Source organism: Schistocerca piceifrons, chromosome 5 (genome assembly GCF_021461385.2).
Source record: "Schistocerca piceifrons isolate TAMUIC-IGC-003096 chromosome 5, iqSchPice1.1, whole genome shotgun sequence".
NCBI classification, from domain to species: Eukaryota; Metazoa; Arthropoda; class Insecta; order Orthoptera; family Acrididae; genus Schistocerca; species Schistocerca piceifrons.
In genome coordinates, this window is record NC_060142.1 from 210,872,360 (window position 1) to 210,895,441 (window position 23,082).

General features: G+C 38.4%; 1 protein-coding gene across 1 annotated transcript in view; it reads right to left on the reverse strand.

Moving 5' to 3' along the window:
- LOC124797924 (protein PRRC1-like) overlaps positions 1-23,082 on the reverse strand; it is a 75,685-nt gene that overhangs the window by 15,841 nt on the left and 36,762 nt on the right. Inside the window, exons 4-6 of the mRNA XM_047261056.1 lie at positions 6,903-7,005; positions 6,567-6,734; positions 1,094-1,283 (exon numbers count right to left, since the gene is read on the reverse strand). Of these exons, the coding sequence (XP_047117012.1) occupies positions 1,094-1,283; positions 6,567-6,734; positions 6,903-7,005 (461 nt within the window). The remainder of the gene's footprint in view (positions 1-1,093; positions 1,284-6,566; positions 6,735-6,902; positions 7,006-23,082) is intronic.

Genomic DNA, 23,082 nt, shown 5'->3' on the forward strand with positions numbered 1-23,082 from the left:
ATGTGTAAGCTGGCCTTCAGGAGTGCACAGGGAGGAAGAAGTAAAAGAGGAAACTCAAACACCAAAGTGGACGAAGGACAGGAGAAGGTGAACTAAGAAAGAAAAAGGAAACGAAAAACAGTGGAGAGTACTATGATATTGACTACTGAAAATGTAGAATACATTTCCAAAAACAGTCCAGACCTGTTCCACAAGGGAGAGGAAAAAGAACAGAAAGAGAATAGATGTGCAGCATGGAAGGGAAAAGATGCTGCAAAGGCTGGGGCCCTGGGGTAGCCAAGCACGAACCTGCCAAAGACTGGCGAGCTCCCTTGGGGAGGTATGTTACTATGTTACAGGAACTTCTCTGTGTAGCATTGCAGACATGTGCATACAGGGAGATACCAAATCAATTCCATAACTATTTTTGAGGTGATGATTAAAACTTAATGACTACCTCAAGTAGTGCCTTACAAATTTTTTGGTTTCAAAACCAAGTCACGATGCACATAGTCAATTTAAGTCTCTCACGACAGACCTTACTCCTATTTTTAGTTGGGCTTATCTACTTATATCTTATGCTGCAGGCATCATATTCAATAGGAGATTGTACGAGAGCTTCACAGGACTACAGCAATCTAACTGTATGAGAACCCCTGAGATGGTTTATAAAGTAAATGTCTTGAGGGACCCTACATTCAAGTTAGCTTCATATCAATAAGATGCTATAGGTTTTTTCCTGAATGTTAAAGCTTTATTCCTCCAATAATAATTTATGTAGGACTGAAAGAACAGCAGAAAATAACAAGGGCACAGAACAGCTTAGCTTATTAAAATTAGATAATCAATTACACAGCAAAGACGACAGTAATTGAAACAACTCCTTCAGGCAGAATTTTCTCCTCAAAATGGTTTGAGAAGACAGCAACAGAGAGAGAGAGAGAGAGAGAGAGAGAGTACTTCCAAAGAGTTAACACCATAATTATTAATTTATATCCAAGCTGCAAAATCAGAGCTTATAACTCATCTTGACTGGCTAAAAGTATCTTACAAAACAACAAACAAAAAATAATTTCAATAGTACAATACACACACTCCAAATGATTATATTTACCTCCAAATTGCTGGCCATCAGGCTTCCAATAGTTACAGCATAGCCCGAACTCAGCAGAGGATAATCAGAGGGTGTGTCATCCCTTGCTAAATCCACAACAGTGGATGGTACAGGTGTTGTTCCAGTAAAAGTGTGTAGAGTTATTTTGTGACCAGGGTCATCCAATGTTAGCAAGCCTAAGTCGTACCACCTGAAAAGAATGAAACAACAGATCTAAAAACAATGTAATGCAGTTTTGTTGCATGTTTACACTTCATAGGAAAAAACATTTGACTTGGTTATATTTAGTAGAAATACATTAAATAACAGCTGCCAAGAATACTAAAAGAGGTAAAATATTGAAGCATTTGGCTTTAAGTTTGATCTGGAGATAAGGAACAAGGAAGAGCATGAGATGTCTAAATTAAAGGAACAACAGAAAATGGAAAAGGCTCATTAAAACAGGGATTTGAAGAAAGGAAACAACAGAAGTGTGGTGGGGAAGCAAAAATAGAAGGCTTGAAAACAGTTAACACATATGTGTCAGACTAGGACTATGATTTTGACCTTTTACTGATTTTACTTGTTAAGCAATTAGTGCATCTGGTCTCTTGTAGAGCTGATATGCATAATGATATGATAATTGCCCATTCATGCTTCACTGGTTCAAAAAACTCTATTACTCATCCCACCATGAGCCCGGATATTTTCCTATGCTTTGAATTTTATTGGTTTCTCTCTAGATCTGTAATTTTGGAATTTGACTCGGAAGCCCTGTCTTGTAAAAGTTCCTGTGGATGATTCGGGCTCTCTCATCTGCTGTGACTTCAAGCACTTCACTGTCCCTATGGTAGTTTAAATATAAGTTACTACTTTTCACAAAAATCACTGGCTTTCATACAGTAGATGTTGCACAGCTGATAAAAACTCATGCAATTATATCTTAACGACGTTATCTATCCAGTCCTTAACATCGTTTCAGTTTTTTGACACAACCAACCACTTGTGCAGAGCATCTAATTTGCCCTACAGGGAAGTATTCACTGGAGTGTATGTTGTCTTTATTTCCTACAGAGTAATCATAATGATGGCAAGAGAGAAAACTGCACGATTAATTGAGAAATAGGGGCCTTTTGATGTGCTAAAATTGGTGTTTCACAGTTTCTCAACCTGCTTTTAAATCACCTATAAGGAACAGAGAGAGAGAGAGAGAGAGAGAGAGAGAGAGAGAGAAGGAACAGAGAGAGAGAGAGAGAGAGAGAGAGAGAGAGAGAGAGAGAGAGAGAGAGAGAAGTACTTCCAAAGAGTTAACACCATAATTATTAATTTATATCCAAGCTGCAAAATCAGAGCTTATAACTCATCTTGACTGGCTAAAAGTATCTTACAAAACAACAAACAAAAAATTATTTCAATAGTACAATACAGTTCATTAGTCTTATCAATGCCTCACTGTCAAGCAGTTTCAGCAATTAATTGGAACATACTTTTATCTCGAGTGATGTGAACCTCTACAACCACTGCCTGCAATTTGACTGTTAGGCTGACAGAATGTGACATGCTTCACTGACAGACAAAAGACTGACTGTTGCATTAACCCAGTATAGACAATTTTTCTGAAGATTGTGCCGCAGTTCCAAGTTTAAACTATCTTCCAAGTGTTAGTACGTGCAGATCAAGAGCATACACCCTGGGTTTGTATGACAGAACAAGTTTGTGGATCCCAACTGATTTACACTTTCTATTACAACACATGAAGGTCAGCCGACAAACAGAAATTTGTGAAAACCAATACTAATAAATACAGCTTTAGGAGATGAAATTTATCCTTCGTGAAGACTTAGTTGTGGAAGGCGGGTCCCACCTTGGGAACGTAGCCTGACAAAACAAATATCCAAGCCATTGCTGGCAAATGGATTTCTATTTAATCAGCACCTAATCAATTCCCCAAAAAATCAAGTTGGTTGGGCAATGGACTAAAAGGAATACTACTGACAGTGAAAATTAAAAAAAATGCATTTATGTTAGTTTGTTTTTCATAAACCATTTACAATGATGCCAACAAATCCTGAAAGCTCTCACCTGTACCATTCAAAGAAAGTGAAGAGAGAGCAGCGAAAATATCAAATGTTAACACCATAAATTAAAATTCTGTCAGCAGTAGATGCATGGACTTGTATCCTGGCAGCTCAGTGGATAAGTATCTGATTATGAATTCAAAGTCCAGTGTTCAATCCACAGTTGGTCTTATGATTTTTTTTTTGTCCTTCGTCATTTACCGGTATTTCACATCTGACAATACAGTATTTACTCAATTATAAGATGAGGTTTCTTCCACAACTCATCACTTGAACAATACAGGATCACCCTACATCCACAAATTGAACTACTGCTGCTGAGGTCAATACTTTTACATTGTGTAAGAGATTAAAACAGTTGTTGCCTTACATTTACGGATGAAGCTTTGGTAACTGAGATTACATACAGAGTTATCTTGAAAAATTCTGAAAGGTTGGAAGGGGAACACTTGACACCAGTTTGGCTGAGAACTAGGGCAAATTTGGGGGAGGGACAGTGGTAAGCGAACAGTGAATTTCATCATGTTGCCAACTACAGGAATGCATACAGCATATTTCAGCTTTTTGCCTGGATCCATTTGTAGCTGGAATTGAACCAATTTTAAAACTGGGCATATACTCAACATTAATACAAATTTCTGCAGGAGACAGTAAAAGTCTAGATAGGAGCCAGTGGTGTACTTGTGTGTTTTATGGAGTAATGTTGTCAATGCTCACCATGAGGTATGATAGGAACAAAACTGGGTGGTGTTCGCACATTATGCATTGAAAATTTGTTCCACAATGACCAATCAATCTGGCTGCGTGCTCGAGAGACTTTCAAGCAGCATATTCATTGGGAAAAACTATGGACAAACAAAAAGAGGTGCGTCAATTGCTGGTTCTAAGCAGACAATGTGAGAGTAACATACAGGCTATCTGTTTGGAAACAAGAGTGACGGAATACTGTCACATTCTCACTTCCATAAAGATGAAAAATTTGCTATGTATTCAGAGCAAACAGTTATGTTCTCCAGCATCACAGTAACTACAACCTCGGACATTGCAACATAATCAGAAGAAGCAGCAAAATATTTGTGCCAACCAAAATTGTAAATTTTAATGATGCCTGTTTCCTCACAGCAATTTCAGTTGTGCTATTAGGTACCGCTGTAACCAAATTACTGATACCACAGATGACTGGCTTAGATAGTAAGCAGAAAAGGGAACTGAAGATAAAAGTTAAAGTACACCACTTTTTGTTTGCTTTATTTCTTCTGGTAGAAACAATCGGTAAATGGCGTAAGTTTAGAATAGGTGTATTGTTAATATTTTTTATGCAGATATTTCGTATGAATAGAACAGTTTGTAATTTTGATCAGTCAGAATATGGTGAAAATAAAATTTTCTCAAGGAATCTCTGAAAGAAGAAAGGGAATAACTGTGTATTCAGGGTCATCTTACGCTCATAAATACATTAATTTGTGTGTGTACTTGAAATATCTCACCAAACTCCACCTTTGTCTGGAGTTGATGCTAAACTTGCTGGGTGAATCAGTGCAAAAGTCAGAGGAAAGAAAGAGTGTATCACCTCCAACAGGACATGCTTATATAGTGATCAAACCACCTTTGAGTTCAGGTCACAGGGCTTTGTTTTTACTTATGTATGTGGACAGGCAGATGTTTCAGAGTGCTCAACATCTTTGTCTTCAGTATCACATTAAGAATGCCAAGTATGGCAGTTCTTGAAACATTAGATATAAGTGAATACAGATGTCAATGGAGAGAAGACTACAATATTACACTACATAAATGTGGTTGGCTGATCACAAAATTAAAATGAGGTGGACTAAGCACCTGCCATTAATAAAATCCTGATACTTCAGGGTCTTTGGAGCATACCAACTTTGTATATTGTGTTTTGCAGTAGAGGAAAGAAAGGGGATGATGATGAAAGGAAGAAATGTCACATTTGATGACATGAAACTGGAGAGAAGAGTCTGCTTCATTAGTAACTGATCACCTGATGTCACTATGCTGCAATCTGTAATACCTCCTTTTGCTACTTTTTTTTGTATGCATCCTTATGAGTACACTCTTTCTCCTGACACCTCATATACTTGTGGACTTGAACAGTTTGAGATGTATTCGGTTCAAAATCAGCACAATCCAGTATATTGACTGATCAACACTCTTCATTTTTTTATGCAGACCAGCACATGAATCAAAGTGAAATGAATATGCTAAAACCTATGAATATACAATACACAGAACAACAGAGTAGGTTAAAGGAAGAAGACAATGACAATTAGTTTTCCCTGACAGAAGCATTATGGTCTCTACTTTGCAGGAAAATCAATGCGAAGTAATGACAATGTGGTTCCCTCAGTTATTCCTTTGCTATATTGCCCACTATTTTGAAACAAATCTGATCAGCGTCTCTAAGAAGTGCTTGATTTTTTCATTACTACAATGTCTTAACTGTATGAAAACAATACTTTCTGATGACATAAGGAGGAATTGTGTGTCGTGAACCACTAAACCACCCCAACCTTCCTCCATTAGGCTTTGGTCTTTTTCCACCAGTGAGCATCAAGAAGGTTGAGTTTAATGTCTCATCAGTATTCAGTTCATTAGAGACTGGGAACTAGCTTGCATTAAGCAAGGATCCAGCAAGATATCGTTCAGGACCTTCTGAGGGAACTATCCTGGTATCTCTCTGGGAAGCTACAAAATCTATATCTACATGGATACTCCACAAGCCAATGTACAGCATGTATTGGAAGTTACCCTGTACCTCTACTTGTCACTTCACTTCCCTTCCCATTCCACTCGCAAATACAGCACGGGAAGAACAACTGTCTGTAGGCCTCCATATGAGCCCTAATTTCTCTTATCTTCGTGGTCCTTACATGCAATGTATGTTGGTCACAATAGAATCGTTTGGCAGTCAAGTTTCAAATGCCGGTTCTGTTAATTTTCTCAATAGTATTTCTCAAAAAGACCATTACATCAGAAAAAGCAGGTAGGGATTTAAAACCATGGGGAATGGAGCTTGAAACCAAACTCTGTACATCCTACGTAGTACTCTTGATGGTTTGTTATAAAGTTTAGACTGTGAATGTAAAATTGTAAATTTGTGGTAAGATGTTATGGGCCCAAACCACTTAGGTCATTGGTCCCTAAGCTTACACACTACTTAATCTAGCTTAAACTAACTTATGCTACGGACAACACACACATCCATGCCCGAGAGAGGACTCGAACCTCCGACGGGGGGGAGCCACGCGGACCGTTACAAGACACCTCAGACCGCACGGCTACCCCGTGCGGCAATGAGAATCTACATTTCAGCAATAAACAGCAGAATCAGACAAAGCTGCTGTTTGGCACTAACTCATGCACAAACACAGAGCTAGTATGTAACAGTTACTCACTGTCCTTCAGCAGCCTCCACAATAAAATTTTCCACAGCAACTACAGGTTGGTTCTCATGAACTTTACCACTTGTACGAACTGAGTGTATCCTTTCTTCTGCTGCTTTGAATGCCGAGCCATAACCAACTGGTTGTGCAGCAACAGTTACTGCTTGTGCTGATAGTCCCCTACAAAATATGATCTTTAAAATATGTGATAAACATACATAAAAACTTATGCATACAGATATGAGTAAAGAGATTCCATAGAATACTTTACCACTATTTTATTTTTTCATTCTGTTCCGTGCCTATGTTAAAGGAGACAACAGCACAAAAACTGCACAACAGACTTACGTAACAGTAGCTTTGCCAAAAACTGCCTGGAAAGCTTCTCTAACTGGGCTTATTTTAATTTCTTTGTCTGATGCAACCACAATATCAATATCACCACCAGAATCTAAAACAGAAAGAAAAGTTCCAGAAAATAAATGATAGTATGCAGCTTATCTGCAAGACATGGTCATAATGTTCCCTTTGCAGCCAACTGCTTGGCTTCACGTAATTGTCTGTACTTACAAATTTGTGCTCTGTAAAACCTGATGGTTTGTGTTTATACAATGGCTTTATACTTATATTTAAATTTATGCTGTGCATTTTTCCCGGTTACAGTGTAACCAAGTTTTTTTTTTTTGCTTCAGCATAGATAATTATCTCAAATTTTGCATGGGCTACTCTAACAGAAATGAGCAACTTAAAAGTATTACATCAGAGTTACAAGGAAAAATTGGTATTGATGTCCAGCCACTGGCCACTTTCTGTGCTTGTGTCCTTTCTTTTTTGGTTGACGTGACATCACACTGTCATACAGTCGGGAAACTTCTCTTCCACTGTCACTCTTGGGTTTAATTTGTATGATCAAAATTCTTGTACAAAACTTGTCACTATTATTCTCACAGAAAAAAAATTCCCGGATCTCCCAGTTAAAAATACATTTTCTCCTGGGTGAAAATGCGCTTTTTCCATGTGAAGTGACAGACAGTATACTTTCCCTCGGAAATGTAAAACTTATCCTTTCATAGGATATGGTTTTATACAGCAACATAGAATGTCCCGGCACTTTAGAAAAAGATACTGAGGGGGAGAAAACATGTTTTGGAAAGATCTTTGATGTGCAGCAACATGTACGCTGCATACTTTCGTATTACGAAAGTATAAATTCAAATTCCACCAACAGGAAAAGTTAATGGTTTAAATTAATATACATAGTGTTGCTACAAGAAAAGAAAAGCTTTCGCATATAATATTTGTCTCGAAGATTAATAAGCTACAAGAGAAGCTAAGCTTTCACTTATAATGTTGATCTGTTTAGCACATGGTACACTTTAAGATACATCACACAAATACACCAGCAAGATTTTTAATACTGATATAAATCTCTGATCTTCTGGGCTTGAAATTTTTCTAAATGGCTCATCATCAAAGAGTTGATTTTTAAAAGAGACCAAACACGCCGTGATTTGAGAACTCCATCCTACACTCTCGCACACAGTTCATCTTGCATAAAAGGAAATTTACTTTGAAAATAACGCTTTCAGAACAACAATTCACAATATTTTCCTGTGACCTGTTACAAATAGATTCATTTCAGCAGTTGTCACAGAGCACCAGATAAGAGGCGTCACCGTGCTTGCATAGCTACAGTGATGTAGGAAGCCCGTATGCTCATACGTGTAAAACATTAAAAGATCTTACATTATATCATAAAAGAAACAAGACATCAGAGGATACTCCAAGAGCCTCAGAATTTTATGAACCATACTAAAATGCATAGTTCACCTTACAGTGCACATTTGTATGTCCAGATTCTCAATGATGTGGCCTTGACCAGATAGAAGCTTTTCAGTGCGGTTTTCGGGATGTAAATTTTCGTAAGTACCAGTACTGTATTATCTCATGTTTGGTTCTTTATTATGGCATAATGCCATATGTGCTAGAAGATGAAAATGTGCACCTGAAATGCAGCGAGAACAGTTGAAACTAGCCAATAGTATGGAATAAATTGACTGCCTCAGCAGGAAAGCTTAATAAAAGGCAAATTTATTTATCAAACCGACAAAAATAACTTCATTGTTCTGCAAGGCTTCATTGTTCTGCAATGCTTGACTGTCAGAAAGGTGGAAATAAAATTTGAAACTAGTAACATAGTTTACCCTTCCGTAATTATGTGAATGTATTTTAATTCACTTGATAGCTCCCAGTCACAGAAATCCATCTTGTTTTCATTTGACATGAGAGCAGTAAACGAAGAGGAAACAGAAAAATCACTAAATGTAAAACCGGGTCACGTGGAGACTACACTATGCACGCAATCAAAAATCAACTTATAATTCATTCAGAAATCAACTTAGAATGTGTTCAAAAACCAGCAGGGATGCATTTCAAAACCATATGAATAATGGATAAACCGACGAGCACTGGATGCTAGGTGCTTTGTGAAAGAAGGCTTTTTTTTTTAAGAATATGAATTTGCCCCCTCCCCCCGAAATTGCTGCCCAGTTCAGATACCCCAGTTTGCCCTCACTCCCCACTAGATCCGGGCCTGCTGCACATGCATAAATCTGGCAGCTTGGGCGCACTAGTAAAATTTTTCCGGGTTCCATGTGGCTGGTTGCTGCTACTGCTGCTTACACAGCCAACAGCCACATTTCTGTAGCCAGAAGTGGGAGAAGATACTACTCATACATGACTCAACTGCGCATGTGCATGAGCCCGCTCGTAACTGATTAAACGATTCTAATGCAAACACTTGTGATGTCACGCACATCGAAGGCAATTTGTTGTTATGAAGCACTGCATAGTCTTCCGAAAGCCTTTGACACATTTTGCTATTGGCAGATACTTGTATGAGCACTGTGTTATTTTATATGGTGCATTTCCTTGCAATTTAAGTTTTATTTTGGTTTTTTTCTCTTGTTCATGTTTTAATGCTGCAATATTATTCTGCAGTAGTGGATACAGTAATATCCTTTGTTAGAGCAGCGGTTCTTATCAGTCAAAATTACAAAAATTTAACTGAAAACTAAAACAATGAAAAATTCCCGGAATTCTAAAAAATTCCTGGATTTTTCCGGGTTTTCTCCCAGATGAAAAAATTCCCGGGTTTTACCCGGATCTCCCGGTTGTCCCAGGTCGTATACACCCTGTCTCAGACCTGTCCCCTTGTGTATAGTAACTGAGATTGCTTTACAGGTATTTGGCAACATCCTTGGTACTTATCTAAAACAGGCAGTTTTCAATCCATAACCTTATCAATGTTCTGCACACACTTTTTCACAAATTAACAATATAACTAACATTTCTTTCACTCACAAATGTGATTCAAAATTAACTGTAAAATTTTTGTGCAACGAATGTCAGGTATTTATACTGTGTGTGTGTGTGTGTGTGTGTGTGTGTGTGTGTGTGTGTGCAGATGAATGGTGAATCCTGACTACTTTATGAACATTTTTGCCAGATAGCCTGCAGTGCCATTAATTTGTCAAATTGAAGCGAATCACTTTCATAGAGTGTTCCACACTGTATCAGACACTCAACACAAACAACATATACTGTAGATTTTTGTGGAGCCATTTCGGTGGCCTCCATTCATCTTGCAGGTGACAGAAATAGTGCATAAAGAAATCTGTGCGTTTATTTTGAACTGCCCTCATACAGAAATATATAAACAGTTGCTCTGTATTAAATATACGATACAGAAAATGAGATTGCTAGGTGAGAAAAAATATTATAGAATGCGTACCACTGAAGACGGTACTGGAGGTCTCTCATTCTTACATGCTTAAGGAGTATACAGTAATTACTGTTATCTGTGTGACCAAGATTATGCAGAGAATGTGGCTAACAGAGAACGTAGTGTCACCAAATTGCAGCAAAACACAGTGCACAATTTCAGACATTGTGACAATCTTATGCAACTCAATGTGTCATCTTTATGGTGAGTGCACTCCATCCTTTACCTAATATTGTTGATATTGCAACCCGGAGCTTCCATTGTGTGATATTTTATTATGACATCGCGGACAAATAATCTGAAAAATAACAACATTTTAAATTCTTAAGTGTGAATAAAGACAAATATTTTTCTTGCTAATATCGTATTTTTAATATCTGCACAGGTATTACAATGCCTGGTAAACAACACAGTCGGCACAAGGTACTGTATGGGCCAACGGTGGCTCAACAGAATAGAAGCCCACAAGAAGAAATGAAAACTTGCCATGCAAATCAATCTACGGGGAAGCAGAAGTCTGAAACCATGTACAGATGTGCACAGGGATAAACACAACACATGGCAGATGTAGCTGACTGGCACCGCTGGTTGACAACTGAGCACATGGAAATGTAGCATGAGGTGCAAGGCAATGTCTACAGTGGTTGAACTCAGTGTTAAAACTGACCCACCCAGCTTACTGCAGCAGGTAGGTAAACACTTCCAGCAATGGGTCTGCCCATACAACGTATTATGTATGTCCCCAGGGCAGTTGCCCACACTATTCCGTCACGATAACCATGATAGCTCATCTCCTCCAGTGTGATGTCCACTAGTTGTGCAGAAATTGAGTGCTGATATAACATAAGAATAGTCAAGCCACCACTGACATTTCTGGCTATTGTTGAAATGTGATTTATACAAGGCCTGCTATTTTGCATGAGATTTCATGATTTACAATGTGGACTCACTCAAAAGTTTTCACTCACTCACTGAACACTAGATGATAAAACTATCTGCAATGAAATGATACTTCACTACAATTGTACAGAAATGTACACATTGCTGTGCACGTTTAATTGTCAATAGCTTTCTAGCATAACAGAAAATGAGAGGCAAATTTAAAGTGAAAAATTTTCTTGATGCAAATTCCTTTCACTCTGTTGATGAGTTCCACAAAAAAGTTTAGAACCATTTGTAGTTATGATACATGCATATACGATCAAAAAAAAATATTTTTTTTTTTAATCAGCATTCTATGACGCAAAAGAGTGAGAGGCAGAGGGAGGGGTAAGGGAAGAGCGTTCTGTATGAAGAACAATGAAATACGAGAGTCTATTGTCACAAGAAGATCATTAGAATATTTTACTGGAGCAGTGTTTCACAGCCTCAAAATACGGAAATAGTTTCATGTTGGACCACCTGCAGTTGCTAGAGAATATACCATTTATTGAATGGCTAGTATTGTTCACATATCAGTTTTCAAGTTGACACAGACTAAAGGAGTTCAGACTTTGCCTCACGTGACCTGAAGACTTCAATGGCACATTTTTGTCATGGGTTGTCATTTGAACTTATTCGACAGAACATACAGTTTATCATGAAAGTTGATATTAACTGCATGAAACTGTTCCATACATAGATACCCCAATATAAACAATGTTTGTATGTTCTCCACGTCAACTTGAGAATGACCACATGGCTGACACTAGTTATACAACAAAGGTTACATTTTCTAGCCACTTGGGATTCCCAATTTGAAACTGCTGTATTTCAAGACGTCATTAGACACTGGAAACAAGCTTAGGCTGTGCATGGCAGGGGAAGAAAATTGGCTGTTTCATTCATTAAACTACAGAAGAACTACATCTGGATGAAGATTTGAACCTCACTCTTGCTAAATGCAAGTCCATATGGCTAACAACAGCACCATCTTGCTTGGTGGGCCTGTGTCAGGATGGAGATTTGGTGCTATTATTTATATTTTATACTATCAATTGACTTGTCCATGAGTCACAGACACTTAAACTTCCATAGTACTACCATGTACCACAATTTTTAGTCATTCGTTTTGTTTAAAAAATGAAATTCCACATACACATTATTTTCATTTATGTCAAGAAAATAATGTCCAAGAGATTTTCAAAACTAGTATCATCCTCTACTCTTAAGCACAATGATATCACGAACTAAATGATAAACTCATCAGAAATGCTAATGTAGCTTAGTATGCACTGGTGAAAGGTTAATAAAGGCGACAAAATTACTCCGAATTTGCTGTGAATAATGAAGTACAAATAGATTAAGAGGTTGAATTACTCTCATGAACCTGACATCAGTTCACTGCAGTACTCTGATTTTTAAACTTTCAAATTCTTTGTAATTAGTCGCCAATCATTCAATGAGTCGTCCACAGTTGGTGGAAGGGCTGCCAGTGACTAATCATTTCACTTAATTAATAACCAAATATTTAAAAAAAACATTTTAAATTATCATTTTTTGTTGAGACTGAAACAATACATAAATTTTGGTACAGTTGAGTGTTGAATATCCAAACAAACTGCGGGGGAGGGGGGGGGGGGGGGGGGAGGACATCGGTGTTTAGTAAACCAGTTTATCTGGATAATCGAACTGTGTACTTTTATTTACCAATAAAAACTGCATACATTTATAAGTACATGGATCTCTTCTGTTATTACCAAGGCAAGTGCATAGGTATGTACATAGTACAGCCAAGTAAAATAAAAAGTAACACTTGCGGATTTTGCATATATAGCATGTACTTATACAATCAATACTAAAAAATATCCTTTCATTTTGATGTGTCTGAGCAAGCCTACCCGTTTAAGAGCAGCTAAGTCATGCACTTTTTTCAGGAAAGGTATCCGATGCTGGTCGCTTTTATTTTGAGCTTCAAAACCATCGCAAGGCAGTATCTAAACAAGTAAATGCTTCAGAAACTGCCTGTATATTTTCATCTTCATTTTCTAAACAACTTCTTGTTGAGATGCTACTGCCACATACTTTCTTCACCCTCCTCTTCTCTTTCTAACAATAACTTATGTAATAATTCTTTTCTGTAATAGCGTCTGAAAGACTCAATAACACCTTGATACATTGGGCTGTAATAGGACATTACATTATGTGGAAGAACCATCACTTGAACTCGTCCTTTTCCTTTAAGATATCACATTATGGAAAAGTTGGAGCACTGACAAGGAGCAATAGTTCTCCCTTTTGCCATTTAACTGATTAAAACTTCTGTAAATCATTTCCTGAAAATCATACTACCCATTCAGGTGCTAAGTGGCTGTCAGTAGCAGTAGTGCAAGCTAAAGCAGTAGTACAATCCTATCTTATTTTAGGACTAGGTGCTCTACATAATTACATGAAGTAAAAGTTTTTCTTGGCAAAACATTCCAGTTGAGCCCAGTTTCATCAGCATTGTAGACCTTTCCAAGAGCATAATCTTTTTCCCTCAATAAGGCCCTTTATTGATACAACAAGGTCAGACTACTGCTCAAGGCGACCTAAATATAGCAAGGTATGACAATCTCACATCAAATCAACAAAAAATGTACAAGAAAGTAAACAGTTTACCTTTCTATTTGTGGCCACCATCTGAGAATAAACTTTTACTGCTGATATGGGAAGCTCAAACTATGAATGATTACATGCTTTCTGACAAACAAGATAAATAATACTTTACTGGGTTTCCTTTACCCCCACTAACTACAGTAGGCAGTTGGGAAGAATGCCTGCGACAGGTGAGGCTGGGAGCAGTGAAACAGCCTTTCCTCTCTCCCACTTCTGCCCCATGGCTGCCTGCCATCTGTGCCATCAGAAATATATTACTTTATTGGTAGACTACATTGTCAGCCTTGTTGTGCTTCATTGTTTGCCATTCTTGGCCTCTCAATTTCTTGTATTTTTTATATACAGCACCAGTGAGAAAGATAAAAATTCTAGCAAAATGCAGACAGCAATGTAAGCAATAAATGGATGAGAAAAATCAGTTGGCGAAGTTTTTACTGACTAAAACAAAATGTATATAATGATGAAAAGTCATAGTTCAGAAGCTGCATAGACAGTAGCATTACTGATGAACTAATGATACAGCAGCTTCTGATATCGGGTATACACAAATGAAGAATTTAACTGATATTATTCCGAAAATGAAATGATCATATGGCTTTTCTGGTCAGGAGATCCATCCGGGGTTGTTCAACCACCTAGTGCAGGTTGTTTTTGATACCACATTGGCGAGTTGCACGTCAATGAAATGATGATAAGGACAACACAACACCCAGTCTCCGAGCAGATAAAATCGCCAGGATTCAAACCGAAGGCCCCCAATAATCTCAAATCCGCTGCAGCGGAGTGTGACTCCACATGTGAGATAAAAACGAGGTGGGAAGTACATAATCAGAACACGAGCTATGATCCTGTCTCTCTGTTGACACTTTGGGAGTTAGAACACTGGTGATACACAGGAGGCCTGTCTTCGTGAGGTGGGCTCAGCTCTTCAGCTCGTGCAGCTTGAGCAATCTACCCATTTACTACTGTGTGCTCTGAGCACACTAAAGGTTGGGTTCCTAGCCTCATTTAGTTGGAAACTGCTTCATATTTTTGTCAGTTCATCATGTAACCAGATCTTTACAGATTATTTTAAAACTGAATCCCAGAAAGTGTTGGCCTGTTTTAACAACTCTGTGCTGACATAATTCTTGCTAAGCCCTTAGGAGATGGAGGGCACTTTTTTTCAACTGACTTTGTCGATTATTCTTTATCTATATGATGCTCATGCCCCATGCATCTTTCCTGTGCTGTCCAGATAGTCTGAAAAATGACATATATTTTCCCGCACTGGCAAGAGATTGCTAGAAACCTGGTTTCCTGAGTCCTACATGTCCTTCACAGATACCTACAAAGCTTTGATCTTGGGCAAGAATGGGGGGAGGAATACACACTTTAAATTATATTTCCAGTGTATTCTTCCAATTTTCACTGATATGTTACCGATTTAAAGGATAAATGTTATCGCAACAGATTTCTGTTCTCCCTCTACAAGCTGTGACCAAGACTTCTTTGGTTTTGTGGCATGCAGGATATGGCAGTGGTTTAACTATTTTTCTGGAAAACTTTCCATGGGTGCTGCAACTCTGTTGCTTAACTCTTGATGGATGAGAACAGTAGGTCCACAAACATAGATAGAACAGAACAAAAAAAAACTTCCATTCCTGCAAATGTTAGTCACATGAAGGCTCAGATCGCATACTGGGACAGAATATGACAATACAGATGTAAATCTGCATGACTCCAAGTGTCACAATTCCTCACATCGAGAAGACATCCTCAGACCAATCCTCTGAACAGGTGTCCTGTGCCAGTGAAGGAAAATTTATGTAGCTCAGAGAATCCAGACACAACAGAAAAGATGCACAGAGCACAAGTATCACAGAGCTAAAAAGAGCAACCAACAAAATCAGCTATCACAGAACACTGCACCTCCTAAGGACATAGCAAGAATTATGACGACAACCAAGCTGTTAAAACAGGTCAATACATTCTAGAATCACATTTTTCAAGAATTTGTAAAAATGCTACTACATGATGAACTGGTAAATAAAGACAGCAGTTTCCAATTAAGTAAGGCTTGGGACCCAGCCTTGAGCACGCTCCTCAAAGCACGGCAATCTGGGGAAAGATCCACTCACACCACTGCAACTTAAGAGCTGAGATCGCACCACATACACCTATCCCCTCCACATCAGCTGTGTCCAGCCACCCAATTGTTGTTTTATATCTGCAGAAGACTTCTGAAAGTTTACAAGGAGGTGTCTGCCTCTCTACTGTTGGCAGGGCACAGTCACAATTCTGTCAACACTCTTTACAAGTTATGGTTGAATCACTGCTTTCATTGGGTTTCAAATCAGTTCTCCATCCTATTTACATAAAAAAAAAATTAAAAAAAAAGTGTTCAAACTGATCAGATGACAAGGTATGTAATAGAACAGACTACAGTGTTATTTTTTTTTAATTTCAGAATGGTGTTAATTTTTGATTTCATCAAGATCATTAGTCCAACTAAGTTTTTGAAATGGCACCCTGTATTTCTAACTTCAGTAGTCTGTAAGACCTGCTGCACAATCAGAAACTTCCTCTTGGGAGTTCCAATCAGCACATCCAGTTTCTGTGGCAAGAAGAAATGAGGACAAGTATGGAAACAACCATTATCAAGCTAATTTCATTTCACGAGTAATGAATACAAGTATGTTGCCCACATGCAGTATCCCATGCTCAGAGTCCACTAGATAGGATCTACAATACCATGAGCATGACCTGTGGTTGTAAACGGTTGTTTTGTATGTGTGAGCACGCCCGCACACACACACACACACACACACACACACACACACACACGCACACACACACACACACAAAAACTGTGCTGCAGGCCAATTTGTGCTAAGAGCTTTCTAGGATGAGGTGGGTGATGGTGATATGGAAAAGACATGATATAATACAAATGGGGCACAGTGGGAGAGAGGCTTAGGAACTCTGTGCTTGTACATGACTAGCACCTACATATTCCACACCAACACAATATTTCCTGTTCCCCCACCCAGCTGTTCTATAACCTCATCCCTTCCATGACAACAGTGAGAATGAATGAATGAATGAATGAATGAATGAATGTGTGAGTGGGTGAGGAGTGAGTGAATGAAGAGTGAATGTGTTTCTCGCTCTCTGAAGGAGGACTTCACTGGAAGCTAGTTTTCGATCTTTCTTAATTGTGTCTGGTGCTCACCCTTTCTTACATACAACAAACAGAAATATTTCACATATAGAGTGATTCAGTAGCTTACGAAAGTAACAAAAATTTGTATTAGATAGGTAAAAGTAAGAGATGTTACTCTACCTGTTGTTTTATGAACATAGTATAGTTATTTTCCAAAGAGTTACAGCAGTGTGGTGGTGGTGGTGGTGCTGTTGCTGTTATGGTCTTCAGTCCAGAGACTGGACTGATGCAGCTCTCCATGCTACTCTATCCCATGCAAGCTTCACCTCCCAGTACAAACTGCAACCTACATCCTTCTGAATCAGCTTAGTGTATTCATCTTATGGTCTCCCTCTACAATTTCCACCCTCCACACTGCCCTCCAATACTAAACTGGCGATCCCTTGATGCCTCAGAACATGTCCTACCAACTGATCCCTTCTTCTAGTCAAGTTACGCCACAAATTTCTCTTCTCCCCAATTCCATTCAGCACTTCCTCATTAGTTATGTGATCTACCCATCTAATATTCAGCATTCTTCTGTAGCACCACATTTTGAAAGCTTCTATTCTCTTCTTGTCCAAACTATTTATTGTCCATGTTTCACTTCCATACATGGCTACACTCCAACAAATACTTTCAGAAACAACTTCCTGACACTTAAATCTATACTCAATTTTAACAAATTTCTCTTCTTCAGAAACACTTTCCTTGCCATTGCCAGTCTACAATTTATATCCTCTCTACTTCAACCATCATCAGTTATTTTGCTCCCCAAACAGCAAAACTCATCTACTACTTTCAGTGCCTCATTTCCTAACCTAATTCCCTCAGCATTAGCCAATTTAATTCAACTACATTCAATTATCCTCATTTTGCTTTTGTTGATGTTCATCTTATGTCCTCCTTTCAAGACACTCCATTCAACTGCTCTTCCAGGCCCTTTGCTGTCTCTGACAGAATTAGAATGTCATCAGCACACTGCAAAGTTCTTATTTCTTCTCCATGGATTTTAATTACTCCAAATTTTTCTTTTGTTTCCCTTACTGCCTGCTCAATATACAGATTGAATAACATTGGGGATAGGCTACAACCCTGTCTCATTCCCTTCCCAACCATTTCCTCCCTTTCATGCCCTCGACTCTTTATAACTGCCATCTTGTTTCTGTACAAATTGTAAATAGCCTTTTGCTCTCTGTATTTTATCCTGCTACCTTCAGAATTTGAAAAGAGAGTATTCCAGTCAACATTTTGAAAAGCTTTCTCTAAGTCTACAAATGCTAGAAATGCAGGTTTGCCTATCCTTAATCTATCTTCTAAGATAAGTCGTAGGGTCTGTATTGCCCCGTGTTCCAACATTTCTACAGAATCCGAACTGATCTTCCCAGAGGTCGGCTTCTACCAGTTTTTCCATTCGTCTGTAAAGAATTCGTGTTAGTAATTTGCAGCCACGACTTATTAAACAGATAGTTTGGAAATTTTCACATCTGTCAACACCTGCTTTCTTTGGGATTGGAATTATTGTATTCTTCTTGAAGTCTGAGGGTATTTCACCTGTCTCAAACATCTTGCTCACCAGAGGGTAGAGTTTTGTCAGGGCTGGCGCTCCCAAGGCTATTAGTAGTTCTAATGGAATGTTGTCTACTCCCCGGGCCTTGTTTCGACTTAGGTCTTTCAGTGCTCTGTCAAACTTTTCACACAGTATCAGATCTCTCATTTCATCTTTATCCACATCCTCTTCCATTTCCATAATATTGTCCTCCAGTACATCGCTCTTGTATTGACCCTCCATATACTCCTTCCACCTTTCTGCTTTCCCTTCTTTGCTTAGAACTGGGTTTCCATTTGAGCTCTGGATATTCATACAAGTGGTTCTCTTTTCCCCAAAGGTCTCTTTAATTTTCACGTAGCCAGTATCTATCTTACCCCTAGTGATATAAGCCTCTACATCCTTACATTTGTCCTCTAGCCATCCCTGCTTAGCCATTTTGCACTTCCTGTTGATCTAATTTTTGAGATGTTTGTATTCGTTTTTGCCTGCTTCATTTACTGCAGTTTTCTATTTTCTCCTATGATCAATTAAATTCAGTATTTCTTCTGTTACCCAAGGATTTGCACTAGCCCTTGTCTTTTTGCCTACTTGATCCTCTGCTGCCTTCACTATTTCATCTCTCAAAGTTATCCACTCTTCTTCTACTGTATTTCTTTCCCCCGTTCTCATCCATCGTTCCCTAAAGCTCTCCCTGAAACTCTCTACAACCTCTGATTCTTTCACTTTATCCAGGTCCCATCTAATTAAATTCCCACTTTTTTGCCGTTTCTTCAGTTTTAATTTACAGTTCATAACCAAGAGATTGTGGTCAGAGTCCACATCTGCCCCTGGAAATGTCTTACAATTTAAAACCTGGTTCCTAAATCTCTGTCTTACCATTATATATTCTATCTGAAACGTTCCAGTGTCTCCAGGCTTCTTCCATGTAGACAACTTTCTTTCACGATTCTTAAACCAAGTGTTAGCTATGATTAAGGTATGCTCTGTGCAAAATTCTACAATGCAGCTTCTCTTTCATTCCTTATCCCCATTCCATATTCACCTACTACTTTTCCTTCCCTTCCTTCTCCTACTATCGAATTCCAGTCACCCATGACTATTAAATTTTCGTCTCCCTTCACTATCTGGATGATTTCTTTTATCTCATCATACATTTCATCAATCTCTTCCATCATCTGCGGAGCTACTTGGCATATAAACTTTTACTACTGTAGTAGGTCTTGGCTTCTTGTCTATCTTGGCCACAATAATGCGTTCACCATGCTGTTTGTAGTAGCTTCCTGCACTCTTATAATTTTTATTCATTATTAAACCTACTCCTGCATTGCCCCTATTTGATTTTGTATTTATAACCCTGTATTAACATGACCAAAAGTCTTGTTCCTCCTGCCACCGAACTTCACTAATTACCACTATATCTAACATTAACCTATCCATTTCCCTTTTTAAATTTTCTAACCTACCCGCCCAATTAAGGGCTCTGACATTCCACGCGACAATATGTAGAACGCCAGTTTTCTTTCTCCTGATAACAATGTCCTCCTGAGTAGTCCCCACCCGGAGATTCGAATGGGGGACTATTTTACCTCCGAAATATTTTACCCAAGAGGACGCCATCATCATTTAACCATACAGTAAAGCTGCATGCCCTCGGGAAAAATTACAGCCGCAGTTCCCCCTTGCTTTCAGCCGTTCGCAGTACCAGCACAGCAAAGCCGTTTTGGTTAGTGCTACAAGGCCAGATCAGTCAATCATCCAAACTGTTGCCCCTGCAACTACTAAAAAGGCTGCTACCCCTCTTCAGGAACCACAAGTTTGTCTGGCCTTTCAATAGATACCCCTCCGTTGTGGTTGCGCTTATGGTACAGCTATCTGTATCCCTGAGTCATGCAAGCCTCCCCACCAACGGCAAGGTCCCCCCATGGTTCATGGGAGGGGGCATATTTTTTTTAAATCAACATTATTTTCCCTATCATATAGTTGATGTATTTAAACAAATTGCATACAAATAAATTTAAATGAATTTTTTTTACAATTTTACTTTGAGAGCTACACACATTCTAAGTTTTAGAGGTGGATGCAACATGCTGTACATAAATGGCTGTGTTCATATGGATGTTCAGGTGGCAGAAAGTTCACTAAGTGATGTGAAAAAACAAGTACTCATTTTCCTGAATGCACAACTCAAGGCAATTCTAAATCATCTGTGGATGAGATGTGTCAGGAAGCAGCAAACATCCACAGTGTGCTAAGTCATGTATGGTTAGATTGTAGAATGTATCCTTACACTGCTTTATACAGAGCAGTGTTGGGTGGGACGCACAGACAAACAAGGTTCTGTCTGCCATGGATATCTCGCATACACATCCTACGAGTACTATGACATTTTTCTGATGCTCAGTGAAGACCAAAATAATACCGATGAAGCAACCATGGATTATACCATGAGATATCCTGCTCCATCAGTCGTTACATTGTACATTCAGAATATGAGCACTCATTTGAACACATCACTTATATGGTTTTTCACCATCAGAAAATCCATCTTAAAACAGTCTATTATATACATTATGTTGCATCCATCCACTACTAAAACCTAGTACATTTCTAACTCCCTAACTAAAATTGATAGAAACTTTATTTTAACTGATCTATACACATTTTGTTTAAATACATCATCTATAAAATAGATAAAAATAATGCTATATTTAAAAAATTGTAGCTCTCTGCTGTAACTCTTTGTAAAATAACCAAATAAAGTATCTTATTTACCTGTGTATAAGATGACCCTGATTATAAGATGACCCCCTTTATTCGAAGAGGCATCTTGAGAAAAATTTAGTTTTTAGCAAATTCTGACCAAAATTGCGAACTTTTATTGACATCAAGTATCTGCCTACAAAGTTAAAATTACACCAATTCTAAATTTATGCCATTTATTGATTGTCTCAATTTCGATACCAGTAATACAATGAGATATAAAATAAATGAAGAGAAATGGTTTTCATTAACTTGCAGACCATTTTCTTTTCTACATTTTTCGCTTACTAACTCTGCTGTCTGTGGTATCACTATTTTTAACAACAGTAATAATAATAATAATAATAATAATTATCCAAACAGCACAGCCGTGGAATTTACACCTTTGTTGACACAAACATTTAGCTGTTTCTTAAGAATATGTTGCAATTTCTGAAGTTGTATTTGCTGTGAGACATGATAACACAGCTGTTTTTATCCGAAAACATATCGGATTTCGCTTCAATACTGTTGTGAGAATCTTACAATTTCCCTTCCTTTCAAACATATCACTTGCCTGCTGCTTTCTCAATGGTTGCATAGAACCAGCAGCTGACACACCCCTTTTTGTACCTGTCATACGTCACGATGAGCATCGACAATTGCAGCACAGTACACGCCAGTAAGCCACTAGCCCCTATCTAGACTTCTATTGTCTCCTACAGAAATGAATACTTTTGTTGAGTATTTGTCCAATTTTAAAGTCGGCTCAATTCCTACTGTAAATAGATTCAGGCAAACTGCAGTTTAAACATGACAGGTGTTCCTAAAACGCCAAAGTACACAGTATACATTCTCAAGGTTGGCAACATTATATAATTTGCTGCCCGCTCACTGCTCCCCTCCACACGCTCACCTAGTTCTCAGCAAGCTAGTATCAGTGTTCCCCCACCAACCATTCATTAGTGCTGAGCTTGAGCAAATGTGAAACACAAACTGCAATTTCTTCTACAGTACAGTTCATACAAGGTCTGTTCAAAAATTCAGTCAGGCACCAACAGGGATGAGTGTGCGGATGAGTTACCATGATTCAATAGCCATGAATTGCCCTGTCAGTATTCAGGCTGTTTCCCTTTCACATTTTCTTGCAGGCATCACAACAAGTCCAAATAGTACCATTGATTAACAGTTTGCCTGTGGCATGAATTCATGCTGAACTAGTCCTTCAAAGTCAAAGAAAACTATTAGCATGTCTTTCACATTTGACCTGACCTGTGAAGCTGTTTTTGGTGTTGGAGAACCTTTCCCGGCCCATTCTGAAGGTTTAACTTTGGTCTCAACATCATAACCATAGATCCATGTCTCATCACCACTTCTGACTCTCTTAAGGAACATCACATGTGTCACAAATATAGTATCACTTGTTGGTGGAAGGAAGATTCTGTGGGACTGTAGTCGTGGCCACTCTTTCCGTTGTGTGGAATGTTAGTGACGATTCGACATAAAGATGACAAGCTATGGAGTGTTCTTGCATTTCATTGGATGAAGCTGGTGGTGACACAATGCATTCCAAGATGATGTGTCAGGATTTCATGACAAGATCCAACCGAAATGTTACAGTTTTCTGTAATCTCTTGGACAGTCAATCTTCGATTGGCACATTCAATTTTGTTGATGTTCCTGATATGAGCAT